At 46.6% G+C, this 15642-nt stretch overlaps 1 protein-coding gene across 4 annotated transcripts in view; it reads right to left on the reverse strand.

Moving 5' to 3' along the window:
- Positions 1 to 262: 262 nt before the first annotated feature.
- Positions 263 to 15642, reverse strand: part of CHRDL1 (chordin like 1) — a 117748-nt gene continuing 102368 nt past the window's right edge. For 2 of the 4 annotated variants that reach the window (XM_049644191.1, XM_049644190.1), the window contains exons 9-12: positions 14141 to 14335; positions 8049 to 8216; positions 5622 to 5711; positions 263 to 2686 (exon numbers count right to left, since the gene is read on the reverse strand). In XM_049644191.1, coding sequence (XP_049500148.1) covers positions 2556 to 2686; positions 5622 to 5711; positions 8049 to 8216; positions 14141 to 14335 — 584 coding nt within the window. In that variant the 3' untranslated portion in view covers positions 263 to 2555. Of the gene's footprint in view, positions 2687 to 5621; positions 5712 to 8048; positions 8217 to 14125; positions 14336 to 15642 lie in introns of all 4 variants that reach the window. The other 2 variants (XM_049644189.1, XM_049644188.1) reach the window with 1 other exon arrangement.

The raw sequence follows: 15642 nt of genomic DNA on the forward strand, positions 1-15642 counted from the left end.
TGCAGGCTTAACCGACCGAGCCACCCAGGTGCCCCATTATCCCCATTTTATAGATGGGGACACTGGCACAGCTGTTAAGCACAGAGCTGGGATCAAAAACACGGGTAGGCCAACCACAAAGTCCCCACTCTTAACGACGATGCCACAGCCTGAGAGGGGTGTCCAGCCAAGTGGGAGACAGCCGAGCCCACCCATCACCTGCTACCCAGTCCCAGGTCAGCACCGACCAGAGAGTCAATCACTCACGCAGCATTCCTGCAGATGATGTTTCAAAATTCACCTTTTTATTAATTTAAAAATCCAGAATTACAGCGACTACATAAATAAGTACCCTATTTAGGTACATGTCCCGTGAGAAGAGTAAAGGGCTAATACTGTGACGTTACTCTTACTTGTGTACACGAGTTAACTATGACATGCCTACAACTGCTAAGTGGTGTTTATGGTCTTTGTTGTTCCAAGTGTTTATGATACAAATAAATATACAAGAAGAACCACATCCATTCCTCTCCTAACTACAGGTGGCTTGGCCTCATCTCCCCACGTCCCACTGCCTACACGACACCGAACGCTGGGTTTCCACGTTGGCCGAGCACAGCTCCCCAGCTTGTGCTTCACACGGCACTTTGTAAAGGTGTGTCCCAGCACCCGGGGGCAGAAGTCTATCTAGGGAAGCTCTCTGGGTGTTCCCTTATGGTTGAGCTTTCAGAGAACACCTGGGTGGGAAGGCTTTGGGGTGAGTCATCCAGAAGGGGAAACCACCGCTTGCTTTGGGATTCAGTTACTTGTTTCCACACTATGGAAATACTGCCACCTCTGGGAGGGAGGCAGCAGCTGCTGAACACCGTCGTCCCCCTCCTCCGCAATAATGCTCTGTGGCCTTTCAGCCCCTGGATGTCCTACCACCCTCTCCCGCGGAGAATATGAAGGAAAGGTTGGTAAGAGGCTTATCCCATAAAGGCCTGGCCACGAGGCACTCCTGTGTCTCCTAATTTAGGAGAACAGCCTCCTTTACGCCAGGTTGCCATAAAGACTGGGCCCGATTGCTGTCAAATGCTGTAAGGAAACCAGTGTTCCTCTCCCCTATGGTCACGGAGTGGGAAATACAGGATTTCTGGGCCCCTAATATTTCTGAGTCTTCATTAGAGTTCATTCATGCCCCTCAGAAGGGATAAATCTAGGAGGCAGGCTTGAGATCCTTGTGGAGAATTCAGAGTTTTGTCACAAAGATGATTTCTAAAGCCAGGCCTCAGAATGGAGAGCTTCTACTTCTGGGATTGAGCTGCAAAGAGACAGTTTTCAGAGCAGCCTGGATTAGGATTCACGATTCAGATCTGGGCTTGGTGGATGAGAGGAGAGTGGTAGGAAGGTTTAGAACAAAGATCCTTATCAGAATGTCCATTTCCTCAAAGGAGCAGTAATTCTCCTAACTGAAGAGGCAACATTCAGAAGATGTGGGAGGACTGGGCCCCTCTGCAAAGTCAAAATCAGCTCCTGTAACTGGAGAAGGAAGAAAACTGCCCTCTTAAGGAGCTTCTAGAATTTAATCACTTAACTTCAATTTTTGGGCTACCGAACTAGGGCATCAAGGAAATTAGTGAGTGTCAAGCTATTCGTCAGTGAGTTCTATTGACTCGAACCCACATACGGTTGCCTTGTTGACACTGACCAACCGTTTACTTCAACAATTATTTTGTTTTACGTGGATTCGGTTTCTGAAGATTTTACCCAGTTCTCACTTTTTGATGGGGGCCCCCACAGGTTCAGGGAGAAAAGCGAAGCGGTCTCATCAGGGAAATGTTAATTATCGCTTCCAAGGGAATGCGACCATGAAATAGTGTTTTTGTTCTTCACCCTTCCATCAGAGTCAGTGACTTTAGCAGCCACACCACTGACCTAAGGGTTGAGCCTTTTGCTCACAATTCCTTCTTTATCTTCCTGAGTACCCACAACTTCAAAGCGACCTGGGAGCCAGGCAAGAGAAAGGAGGGGGGAATCTATGCTGGCTGTGCCTCAGAATGAAGACTGCAGTTTAGTCTGTGTGTGTGTGTGTGTGTGTGTGTGTGCGCGCGTGTGTGTGTGCATGTGTGTGTGTGTGTGTGTGAGGATGGGGTGTTAATTTTTTTAAAAAAACACAAGACATTCTAAAATTCAAAGAGTATGATTTCATACAAATATTTTCTCTGTACTACAGAACTCCTACTAAGCATTTCTCTCCTGTTTCTTTCACTGGAATAACTTTCTAGATAGAAACCCTAGGGTTTTGTTTACTCTTTAACCTGTAAAGAAATGTGATTCTCCCAGAAACTCAGAGCAGTGCTGTGGTGTTCTATCCCCCTTCCTCCCACAAATAATTCAAGACTCTCCCAGTCTCTTTGGAGGAGATGTTTAAGGACTGACACATAAAGGAGCAAGTTATGCTGTGCATGGCGTGAATAATAAACTGCATTTGAGTTTGGGGTTTTAGGGCACTGTTGACTTAAGCAAAATAAGCCTGCAGTCCAGCTGCGGCTTGATTTTTCTTGCTCTATCCTATCCAATACCATCTGTCTCCTCTAACAGTGGCCCTTTTCAGACCTTTCCAGGTACAAAACCTTGACCAAATCTTCAAGCTCAGTTCTGCACACACGACTCGAACACATCTGGCTGATCTGAGCTTCTCCTTCGGTGAAGATCTTCCACTGGCCTAGAAAGCAAACACAAAGCAGCCCAGAGAGGTAAGAGGAGAGCAGAGCCAATTAGGAGTGTGACCAACCTAACCCGATCCTTACCCACTCACTCGCCGGGAGGAGCTGGAAGCCAAATGTCAGGGGGTTTCAGCAAAACAGCGCCCAAAACACTTTTCTGGGGATAGATATGGAAAGTGGGCCACAGAATGTTCATTTCAACACACAGTATTTGTAAGAATCCCAAGAATAATAGGTAATTGCCTCCAGAGTCAAACCTAAGTATTATTTTTGGAATTTTTACAGTATATTTAGCATTTGTAAAATGCTCCACTATCAGGCTGTTAGCTCTTTAGGTGATTCCCTTGGGACCAGGTCAAATAAGGCACTTTGGAAAACAGTACCTGTGCGTTCCTGAGGTCCCGCTTACTTTTCAGGGGCAAGATACTGGTGTAGGTGACTCGATTATTTAGTGCTCTTTTTTCTATTCCTGCCCTTTGTTAAAAACTTCCCACCTCGGTTTTCTCCTGTGCTCACATGCTGTCTTAACACCCCCCTCTTAGGATCCCTCCCATTCTCTGTTTTCTCCTCTCCCTGCCAGCATGTCCTTACCAGCTCATCTCTTCCCCCACTGCATCATGCCAACTGAACGAACAGTCTGGAGTGCACTCCCCGTGCTGAGCACTGGAAACCATTCTAGATCACCTCTTTTTTCAACCGTCCCTTTTCTGACTGTCCTGGTCCTTGAGTGGCAAGATCTTCCTTCTCCTTAGCGTCATCTTGCCATGGCAAAGAATCTTGATGACAAACCGCCCACCCTGGATACCCACTTTGGGTCTTTTTCTCCCTGCTCTCATGGCGTTACAGCCTAGGGAACTCCTAGTCCAAGGTCAGCGAGCTCCTCTCAATCCAGAGCCAATTTTGAACCACTTTTCTTTCCCTAGCCACAGAAGAACATGACCCTCTTCATTAAGGACTCCATTTCCCTGCTCCTTTGTCTCTTGGGTTCTTCACTTTTCTCCGTTCTCTCCAACTCAGTGGGAAAGGAGAGAAGGGTCGGGCAAGGAACCACCTTGTACTGAAGCCCTGCTGTGTGCCAGGATCTGAGAGCCACATGACAGAAAGGGCCAGGCTTGTTGTTCTTTGTCCCCAGGTGACCCCGCAGGATCGTCTCATTACCCACTTCCTTCAGCTGCACACAGCTGGGGGCACACACCATCTACTTCCGTTATACACCCCCAATCCCATTATGCCTAGCATAGGGCCTTTCTCACAGTAAAAACTAAAACATGTTCTTTGAAATTCATCGGTAATTTAAAAAAATCACATCATTCATACCAGACCCTAGACTCTGCCCCCTTCATTTCCAACCCCTCCATATGAATTCTCCTACCGGGCAGTTTATGGTCTATCAGTCTCCTACAGAATACACAAGTAACCTCGTTAACCCTATTTCCAGCTGCCCACCGCGGAACTCTGCTCAGATGGCCTTTATGTATCTGAATGTAAACATGTTTCAAATGAAACACATTTTTTTTTTTCTCCCCAGCAGTACCTGCCTGTTCTCCAGAGCCTCCCCTTGGCAAATTATCACTATTCACCCGGTCTGTAAAATTGTTACTCCTGGAGCCATTCCAAACTCATTTCTCTCTTTGTAGCCATCTTGATGATTTAAACTCAGAGGTGTCCCTCACCGTGACCTCTCCTCCCTGGTCCAACCGACTTAATACAGTATTTTAATTCAGACTACCATCAGCTACTTACCGCTGACAGTCCACTTTCCAGTCCACACAGCAGGCACCTCTTTCTAAAAAACATGTGCACGCACCGTGCACTTGCTTAAAGTCCTCCCCCGGGGTTCTCTGGCCTGGCAATCAAGTCTAACTTCTCAGCATGGCATAATGGGCTCTTTGGGATATGACCTCATCAAAGTAGGTACACCATAAATCCATCCGCTAGCCAAGAGACATCTTTGCAGAGCACCATTTTTGTTATCAGTAGGCCGTTTGTAAATCTGCAGCAACCACCAACGCGACTGGACTTCCATGTGAACTTCTCACCGGCTTCTTCCAGGGCTGCCCACCCCCCACATTTCTTGTTTGTTCCTGGCAGAGTCTCCTTTTAGGCAGCACCCTCTCCCTGAATTGATTTCCTGACCTGTTGCACAGTCACACCCTTCTCTTTGAAAACACACCTCCTCCCCGAAGCCCACCTGGCTCTTGTCTCATTGTGCCTTGCAGATTCCCCTGAGTACTCAGGTAGTTAACTCTTGAGAGCTAGGCTGATTCACAGTGAAGGCATTTTCATGTTCTGTCTGGCCCATTAGAATACCCGGTTGATACAAATTCTGGGCCTTTTATTCCTTCGGAAGTGCTCGCCACCTCCCAGCGCCTAGCAGTATCTAGTCCTTAGGCTCCATCCTGCATTAGAAAGAGGGTAAGCTGCCGATGTGCTTGAGTCCTTGAGTGCTTTTAAAGAAACATGACCCCCTGGGGGCAGTTTCGAAGAGTCAAACAGAACTTTGGTAGGACACAGGAATTGAGACGCTTTCATTTTCCATCTCCCACCCCCACCGCTGGAGGACACATCCTTCCAGAGGTCAAGTCTCCACAAGTGTACCAGCCCTGGAACCCTGTGAGCTTTCTCTGACCTTCTTGACACGCTGGGGTTAGCAGTTTTCATTAAAGATATTCAGGAAACCTTGACTCAAGGTAGCTGATGCTGAGACTACATCTGGATTTGTATTCATCGGGTCCCAGTTTTTCAGTTCACATTCGGACCCCCCGCCCCCCCACTGCCGAGTCACCCGGAGAAGAGACACAACAGACTCTAAGGTTGACACTGAGCACTGCTAATGTTCACTGAGAACACAAGCGGACCTTGTTTGGGGCTATGCTACGTTGAAGACTGGAGGCGTTTTCCAGGGAGGAGCGAAGAAAGACAGGTACCACTTACTCAGCGTTGTCCTGGTCACCAGCTTGAAGTGATGGAGCTCCTCAAACATCCTCTTGGAGATCTTCTCAATATGGAAGTGCTGGAGGATGCCTGGAACCAAGTAAAAAGTGGGGGCAGGTGGTCAGGCCCTCCCTATCTGGAACCACCACCCCCTTTTTCTGCTTGGGCTGGGCATATCATCTCATTACAGGGGCTTAGGAGTATCGAGCTGGGCTGTGTAATGTGCTTAACCAGGAACTTGGATGGCTCAAGGGTTATAATTGACTCCATCTGTTTCTTTGGCTCACTGGCCTCCCCTTGGTTCTCCAGAGGATAGAGATATGGCAGATCGTGTTGCTGACCATGGGACCCCCTCCTAGGGAAAGCCACATGGAACCGGGCATGGGTGCTGGTGGGAGCTGTTATAGCCAAAGGCAGTATTAGAAATTCTGCCCTTGCCCCACGTCCAGGTAGATTATGTCCCTGCCAAACCACTGGGCTGCCCTTCTGGCCAAGCAGTGAGAGCCAGCAGTGGGATTGAAGACAGGTTGTTTGTGTAAATGGAGAAGCCATCCCTGTTCTTGAACTCACTGAAAAGCATATTTTCCTTTGGGAAATCTTCACAGCTCCTTTGGCTTTCCCTTACAGAAAATGGGGAAAGTTAAAATAAAGGTGGGGGGGGCACAGTCTCAACTTTGCCTGAATAGTTTTTATCAGAATAACACATAAACTGCAAATGGCCTTGCAGTTACAGAGCAACATGTTACCAGCCTACTTCATCCTCAAGAGGTCTAGAGAAGGCAACGTAATTGAAACCTGGGTTATCCTCTGCTCACCGAGCACAGACCGTGGCTGCCCAGCCCTGAACAAGAAGTCCTTCAGATGCTACCCCAGCAAGTGTGGAAAAATATCCACGCGCCTCTAGGGGGTGAGCGATGTGGGGCAACCAAATATTGGGTCCACTGTTAGGGAAGCCAAAAGGACAGGGCTTAGTCCTAGGTGACCAGTTACAGAGGAGCTAGGGAGTTAGACATGGAACATGGACATTCCTAGGTATAGAGCAAAAACGAACACAGACAAGAAACCTGTGTGTGTTCTAGCATATTTTTTTAAGGGGTGGGGAGGAACTCATTCTTTCAGGCAAGAGAAGTTGTGAAAAGGGAGAGGAAGAAGCCCTAGAAATACTCAAGCCATCGTTTCTCAAAGTATGGCCCGAGTGCTGCCTGAATTAGAATCACCTGGCTGTTTGTTACTGTTGAGGTGCTACCTAAGGTCTACTGAATTCACGTCTCTTGGATGGGGCCAGGGAGCTGTGTTGTAAACCGGCTCCTTTACATGGTATGTAAAGCTCCTCAGTATGATGCTGAGGCATACTAAACTTTGAGCACTCTCGAGGCTTACTTACGCAGGAGCCAGGAGAAAAAGGATGTGCGCTGTTTCCCAGCTGAAATCTTACCTCTTCACTTGGATTCCTAGAAAACGCGGCCAGCCTAGATCAATACTAGCCTTGTTAACTGTGGGATGGTCTGAAGGGCTGTAGGATCACAACGAACACGATGCGGCTGGCTATGGCAGTCGGGGTGAGTGATCGGAAAAGGAACTGGATGGACAGAATGACAGGGATTGTTCCTCTGGGCGAGACGCTTCTTGAGGGCGGGGATGAGGTTTTCAGTGCGTGTCACCCCAGAGTACATAGCGCGATTTGAGAGACGCAGCTTTGCACTGAATGGATGGATTTTCCTGTTTGTTGAGGTTCAGATGGGAAAAGAATGGGTAGGCTACAGTTTGGTAGGCTGCCGTCGTGGCTGTGCATTAGAATCACCTGTGGAGCTTTAAAAACAAACACGTGGGGCGCCTGGGTGGCTCGGTCGGTTAAGCGGCCGACTTCGGCTCAGGTCATGATCTCGAGGTCCGTGAGTTCGAGCCCCGGGTCGGGCTCTGTGCTGACAGCTCAGAGCCTGGAGCCTGTTTTGGATTCTGTGTCTCCCTCTCTCTGACCCTCCCCCGTTCATGCTCTGTCTCTCCCTGTCTCAAAAATAAATAAAAAACGTTTAAAAACAAACAAACAAACACATATGCCGAGGCCCCATCCCTGGCCGATCAATCAGCAGCCCTGGAGGGAGGCCCAGGCATTTGGTATTCACAAAAACCTCTCCCACGTGATTCTGATGTGCAGCCAGGGTTGCAAAGCACTCCTCCAGCCTTTGTTGGTACAAGAAAGACAACAAGCCCCAAGGGCCAATGCTGACTTTTTGGACCAGGTCATGGTTAAAGGTCAAAGGTCACAATCACCACCTGTCAGTCATGTGGTAGTTGCTGAGCGATCAGGAAAACTGACCCAAACGGAGGAGCTGGTTGAAGCAAAATTAAGGCGAGTCTTCCCCTCCTTCCCTGGTCCCCCACCCCTTACAAAAAAAAATAACAAGGAATTAATATTGTCTTGCTCACCCTTTCGGATGGTCCAAACGTGCACCTCCACCTGAGGTGGTCTCTCGGTCTCCAGGGCTATTTTTCTGGTGGTCTCCCCATCCTCCATGAACACAGACTCATACACGGGCATGGTTTCTTCTCCACAAAAGTAGCCCTTACTGTCAAAGCTTTGGCCCGGAAGTTCTTCTGGAATTGGGAAGCAGGTATCTCATTGTTCATAGTGTCTCACGCTCATCGAAAGTGGACAATCAACGAGAACATTCTTACAGAGTTAGAAATTCCACCCCTATTCCTTTGGCTCAGTTTAAACTGCGCTGTAACAGCCACCAAATCACAAAGGACCACATGACCTTTGATTTAAGTCTACACGACAACAGAATCCATAGATGTGCAGAACACTGGCCCACAAACCAAACTGGATCCACCCACCACCACAGGAGAAGTAGACCTTCATGAGGAGGAAGAACGCGGCCAGGTACAAATCTCTTAGGCACGTCAGGGTACATAGGATTTTCCATGCTGGGTCCGGATCATGGTCTGTTTAGCACAGTGTTACCAACCGAGACCCAGGGAATGGGCTGACAGAGGGTCTTGCTTAACTTCCCTGACATCACTTTGGTATACTTAGAAAACATTTTATGACCCTCATTTATGTGCATATAGTTGCCCAAAGGATCTATCCAAATTGGCTTGACATTTCTGAATGCTCTTTGATTTGTTTGTGAGGGGAATGATAATACCGGATCAGCACCCGTGCCAAAACCTAGATGTCAGATTAGTCATATGCATGCTATGCCAAATGAACGGCTGGGAGACACAAAAAATTGGTCAAATCCCTCAACTATGGATCATTTAAAGTATAAACTAAACTGCTGGATTTCAGCTTCCAGGCATAAAGATACCAGCCCCTTCAAACTTCCCATTCTGCTCCACCCTTCTCCTCCTTCGGCCCCCTACCAAAAGAAAAAAAAAAAGTTTTTCCAAGTTGGCGATCTGTGAGTTAAGTTTCTTTGCAGGCTTCATGAGCAGCACCCTCTTCAACTATGGCTTTAAAGTGTACCCTCGCATGAGGAGGAACAAAGAGAAGCCATGGACACCCTGAAAACTTTGAATATGTGCAGAAGTCATGTATAAGACTATCTGATGAAACCACTGAGTGCTGGGTTCTTTGGATCTGTGACTCTAATTAGGGAGACTCATTGTTAGCCGATCAGATGCATCGGGACCAGAGGCTGTAGTCAAATTGCTATTGCCCATCTCGTGCTGACCTGATTCCCACCCTCCACCACCATCTCGGCAGTGTAAGGACAAAATCGAAGTCACCTCTTGGTGATTCCAGGTGGAACTACTCAATTTGTAGATCATCCTAGGATCAAGCCTCCTTTCTCCTTTGGCCCTTTTTAGTTATTTAATTGCTTGGTGGGCCAGTCCTTTGTGGTGATATATTAGGTAATTAAGGGATGTGTGCTAGCACTTTGCCAGAGGAGTGGGTCTCTGAGTTCCCAGGGACCTCTGTGTATTTATCACCTTGAGAATGACAGCTGAGTTCAGTTGTTAATTTTTTTTTTTTTGCACCAGCTTAATACTGGCTACAGCTGTTAACTGCCATGCGAAATCCATGATGGCTCTGTAAATACCTGTCATGTACTAAAAGTTCTCCTAGTGTCCTGAAGACTTGTCTTGCACCCCCCCACCACCCCCACCGAGAGCTTAATGGACTCAGCGGAAGGGCTCTATGAACAACAAAACCCATCAGTGACTCAACCCTGGCTGGCACTTGAAAATATTAAGAGTAAACAAACTGTGCCTTTCAAGGCATCCAGTGGGCAACAACCTCCCTGTTCCACACCCTCCACATCAAGGTGCTTTCTGATCACTCCATGCTCACCTAGTTGCGTTTCCTTCCAAGGAAGCCTGCTATGCTCACAGTCATTTCTGGCCATACCCACCTCCCTTGAGAATGCTCATATCCCGAGCTCTCCACAGCTAAGAAATTGACAAAGCATTTCCTTATGGAGGTGGTAATGACTGACGAGGATGTATTAGCCCAGATAAGTTTTAAGTCTTAACAGGGGTGTTTTACACTGTATGCCGAAAGGACTGTGTAATTATAGGAATTCCAGATACCGGGGTGGTGTGGTGGGGATGGGAGCGGAGCTGAAGAACCTTCAGGAAGTGAAAGTCCTACACAATCTTGTAGGTGGCCACTAATAAGCAAGGCCAGGCCAGCCTCTACCAGAGCAAAGGCAAGAGAGGGAAGTAAAACTCACATCCTTAATTTTGGCCCTAGTTTGTGACTGGAGGAGGCTGTGATCATGTGTTCTAAGGAAACTTTTGGCTAGATCATCAGTGAATTTGATTTATCTCTTTTCCCTTCTCAACACAAATAGCTGAATTTACTGTTCTTTTCTACATTGATCTTCTTCCCTCTCCACTCTTTCTCCCTTTTTCTCTGTCATGTGTTATCTTTTTTTAAATTAATTTATTTTGAGAGACAGAGAGCACAAGTAAGGGAGGGACAGAGAAAGGTGGGGGGAGAGAGAGAGAGAGAGAGAGAGAGAGAGAGAGAGGGAATCTAAAGCAGGCTCCGCACTGTTGCACAAAGCCTGATGTGGGGCTCGAACTCATGCACCGTGAGATCATGACCTGAGCCGAAACCAAAGAGTCAGATGCTTAACTGACTGAGCCACCTGGGCGTATTCTTAATCTAAGTGTATTACAAGTACTTTCTTTTTTTAACAGTAAGTGGGACCACAATATAAATATTGTTTTGGAGCAAAGCTTTGTACTTAACAAATATGTCACAAACATCTTTCCATGCCATTAAGTCTTGGTCTACAATGTTTTTTTTTTTTTAATTAGTTTTTTAGAGAGAGAGAGAGAATGTGAGAGTGGGGGAGAAGGGCAGAGGGATAGAGAATCTCAAGCAGGCTCCACACTCAGCATGGAGCACAACGCAGGGCTTGGTCCCATGACCCTTGGATCATGACCTGAGCTGATGTCAAGAATTGGATGCTCAGGTGCCTGGGTGGCTCAGTTGGTTAAGCGTCTGACTTCGGCTCAGGTCATGATCTCACGGTTCATGGGTTTGAGCCCCACATCAGGCCCTCTGTCAGTGCAGAGCCTGCTTCGGATCCTCTGTCCCCACTTCTGTCTCTGCACCTCCCCCATGCTTGCTCGTGCTCTCTCTCATTCTCTCAAAAATAAACATTAAAAAAAATTAAGAGTCAAATGCTCAACCAGCTGAGACACCCAGGCACCTCAGTCTACAATGATTTTGAATGGCCATCTGATAAGCCATGGTACAGCTATACCATAACTTATTTAACCATTCCCATATTGGTAGATTTTCAAATTGTTTCCGATTTTTTACTGCTGTAAACAACATTGAAGAAAAAATCCTTATTTGTGTATCTGTGTATCCCTCTCATTACTTTCTTAGGATTCCTAGGAGTGAATTACTTAGCCAAAGAGTAGGAAAGTAAAGGTTTTAATAAATACTGCCAACATGAGAAGCCAACTATTTAAAAGCCAATGCCTGTTCTACATTCACTTATTTGAATCACCTATATCTCTAAACGACTAAGCATTACAATGAAATGAGATTTGGTCTGAAGATCTGAGATTGAAATTGGAATATTATATAGCAGGGAGGATTTACCTTCCCTGGGGTAGTTTAGATCATGATTAGTTTTGTCTGAAAATGTCATGTTGCATTACTTATATGACTGTAGGTGTTCCACCCTTGACCCAAACCAAAAAACATAAAATAAAATTGTGTTGGTAGAATTACTCCGAAGTGACACTAAAAGGTTTGAGGATCCGGCAAGATCACAGACTTGGAAGTCACAACAGGTTATTGTGACTTGGGTGGCCCCCCTGTCCGGATCACGCTCAGAATGTGCTCTCTCCCTATCTCTAATGAGTGCATTTTCTCATCAATTTTATTATTTTTTTAAAGATTTTATTTTATTTATTTTACTATTTTTAAAATTATTTTTAGTTTTATGTAAATCTTAGTTAACATATGGTGTAATAATGATTTCAGAAGTAGAATTTAGTGATTCATCACTTACATATAACACCCAGTGCTCATCCCAACAGGTGTCCTCCTTAATGCCCATCACCCATCTAGCCCACCCTCATCCACCTCCCCTCCAGCAACCCTCAGTTTGTTCTCTGTATTTCAGAGTCTCTTATGGTTTGCCTCCCTGTTTTTCTCTTATTTTTTCCTTCCCTTCCCCTATATTCATCTCTTTTCTTTCTTAAATTCCACATGGGTGAAATCATAGAATGCTCATCTTTCTCTGACTTACTTCACTTAGCAGGATACTCTAGTTCCACCTGCATTGTTGCAAAGGGCAAGATTTCATTCTTTTTGATCACCGAGTAGTATTCCATTGTATACACATATCACATCCTCTTTATCCATTCACCAGTCAGTGGACATTTGTCTCACCAATTTTAATGCCCCAGTTCCCTACTCCAGATCAGATAGGTCCTGTCCTTCCATCCAATCCTACCTGCTGCTTACTCTGGGAGGAAGAATTTGTGCCATAAAGAAATGCTTCTCATACTTTAACGTGCATGGGGATCAACTGGGGGGGTCTTGTTAAAATACAGATTCTGATGCGGTAGGTCTGGTAGGGGACCTGAGAGTCTGCCCTTCTAACTAGTTTCTAGGTGCTTCTGGTCCACAAACCACACTTAGAGTAGGAAGACCATAAACCACCCTGGGCCTATGGCAGGTGCTTCTCAAGCTTGTCTGCACATTAAAACCACCTGGGGATCTTTTAAAAATTCTGGCGCCCAGGCGACACCTGAAATCAATTAAATCCTAATCTCTGGGGATGGGACACAGGTATTTTTTAGAAGCTTTCCCGGGGGTTCCAATGTGCAGACAAGTTTGGGAACCACTGGCTTACATGAAGATGGCTCAAAAAATATATGTGGGCTAAGTTCATGTTTGCCTGCAAATCATGACGAACTAACTGCCTAAGTTGAAGGAATAAATGTTTGAGCTCTCTGCCTACTTCTAAAGTTTTTTGGGTTTTCATCTGTGTTTACAAAAATGCTTTGCAGGTAGGCATATGAATTGATGAATTCATGTGCATGGAAGTGACTCATTCACTCCTAGAATGCTGGAGCAGGAAAGGCCCTAAGAAATCCTCTACCCTAACCCTCATTTTGCAGAGAAGGAACCTGAAGCTCAGAGAGGTGAAGTGACTTTTTCTAGGCCACACAGGAAACCAGCGGAAGAGCCAGGATTAGAACGCTTGATCACCGATCCCCTATGCTGTCAGTCCCCACACTACAGACTACATTTTAATCTAGTTCATATGTGTTAGAACCACTGTGGATCCCCTTTTTAGGAAATCAGTTAATATTATCTCCTGGCCTGGAAAAGGTAATGAGCTACACGTGACCTGAATTCCAAACCTCGGTTTTGTTATCTATTTGTGGGATTCAGAGCAAATCGCTCTATGCACTTCGGTAACGATATCATTATAAAATTGTAGTGTTGGATGGGAGCTTGGAGATGAATTCTTCCAAACTTCTCCTTGTGCAGATGAGGCTGATGAAGGCCAGAACAGGTCTGTCACCTTTCCCAGGTCACACAGCAACTTAGGTCAGGACCAGAACCCACTTTCTTTCCACTCTACCTCACGTGCCTCCCATCCTATCTCGAAAGGGTAATGGATGTGATTGTGCCTTGACGAGTGAAATAGTGACATCAATGAAAGGTGCTACTGTTCTTCTGTATAATCCTCATACTCCAATTTCTCTATAATTTAGAAAAGTCAGGCTGAAGTCTGGCACTTGAGGCTACGTGGGGCCAAAGGTGTAGTAGATATGAAAAAAAACCAAAACAAAACAAAAAAAACAAACAAAACCCAGTCTATTTCTGAGTTACAAATTTCTTCCAAACAACCATGTTATCAGCCCTTCAAGGGAGGAGAGAATGAAGTTCATTGTTACAACTAGTATCATTACAAGGATATGGCAGGTTGATTAGGTTTCTGATGCTCAAAGAACACTGAGAAGGACTACGTGGGAGCTCAGTCAACGAAAGGCAGGGCTTCCAACCAACGCACCTTTTGCCTTTTTACCTGGACACACCTTGCAGCACTTTCCATCTATTTTTTGAGGATACTTGCAGGGGTACCGGTTGGGGCAGTGGATTTTCTTACACTCTTGCTTGGTGACATTGCAAGTGCACAGCACACACTCCACAATGCCAAATGCCCGGAGATTGGGGTGCCAGGACTCGCCATGGGAGTAAGTCTTTCCATTGGAAACACACACTGGAAGAGAACACAGGGCTGGAAATTAAAGGCTAGGGTGCTGAAACGGGCCCCTGTGCTCAGAACCCAAGCCCTGAACCCCTTCAGACATCAAGCATCCTTTGTCCTTTCCATGGCCGTGGACGTGTACAGAGCAGTCTCCGTCACCACAAAAATCCCCATCCTGGTTCCTATTCCACCATTAGCAACCATTCAGGTGCTTCAGCAGCGACTTCTGGATGCTCACAAGTGCCTGGCACCTTGTGAGCAGTTGATAAATATTTCTTAAAAATGGAGGAATGTACTAGTGCATGAGAGCAGGGTTCCATCTGTCCTGGGTATCTCTGTGATAAGGAACCTCTAAGAGATTGTAGTGTTAATCCCTGCAGTTTCATAAAAGATGTACGTGGCTCGAGCGGATATGCTTCTTGGCATGAAAATCCCCCAGAGAGCTTGGCTGCCCAGGGAGGCTCGATGAAGAAGCTACCGCTCTTCCCAAAGGGCCAATTTCTTCCAGATCCTGAAGCAAATCAAATGCTATGGAGAGTCTGATTCACCAACACAGATGGGTATGGAGGTAATGGCACCTGCCTACTCTTTGGCGTGGGGAGGAAGGCGCTAAAATGAGATGAAGAGGGAAAGGATTGTGAAAGGTAGCCTTTCGTGCCTCTACACTTTGGGCAGTGTCCTCTGGCCCCTGTCTCACAGTGGCTACAGGGGTCCAGCAACAGTGGTCTCCCGTTTCCTGAGCCGGAAGTGAAGTCACTGGCTCCGCGTTTTGTGAGGGGCCTTGCAGGAGCAAGCATCTGAAGAGCTGCAGGCTCGGGGAGGGGGGAGTTGTGGGGGTGGCTATGAAGGGAAGGGGCGACGGGAACATCCTCCAATGCAGACCAACCAAAACATGCCCAGCTCCTCCCGTAAGGCATAGAGCCGAACTCCAGGATTAAGAACTATACAGGGCTGGGAGCGGGGAGGGCGGAGAATAGGCTCTCTCCCTTTCTGAAAGTGCCGAGACATTCTGGAGATTTTAAAGCCATGACTGGGACTGGGTGTGTTTCTCATTATTCCCATCACCTCATCATACCCAGGGAGACCTGTCGGCATCCCAATCAACAACATCTCTAGGGTGGGTTGTATCACTTAAGGCGGGGCTAGGGTGGGAGAAGTAGCCCCACTTGGGGCGTTTCTAGGAATTGGCTGATTTGGCCGCAAGACAATGGCCTCAGAAGGATGAATCATTGGGCTATTTCTTTCTCCTCAAGTCCACTGGGTCACATTAGGAAATATGGATGATGTTGGCTGCCTTTTCCTGTCCTTTGCAAAAACTG

This window comes from Panthera uncia, chromosome X (assembly GCF_023721935.1).
Source record: "Panthera uncia isolate 11264 chromosome X, Puncia_PCG_1.0, whole genome shotgun sequence".
NCBI lineage: Eukaryota > Metazoa > Chordata > Mammalia > Carnivora > Felidae > Panthera > Panthera uncia.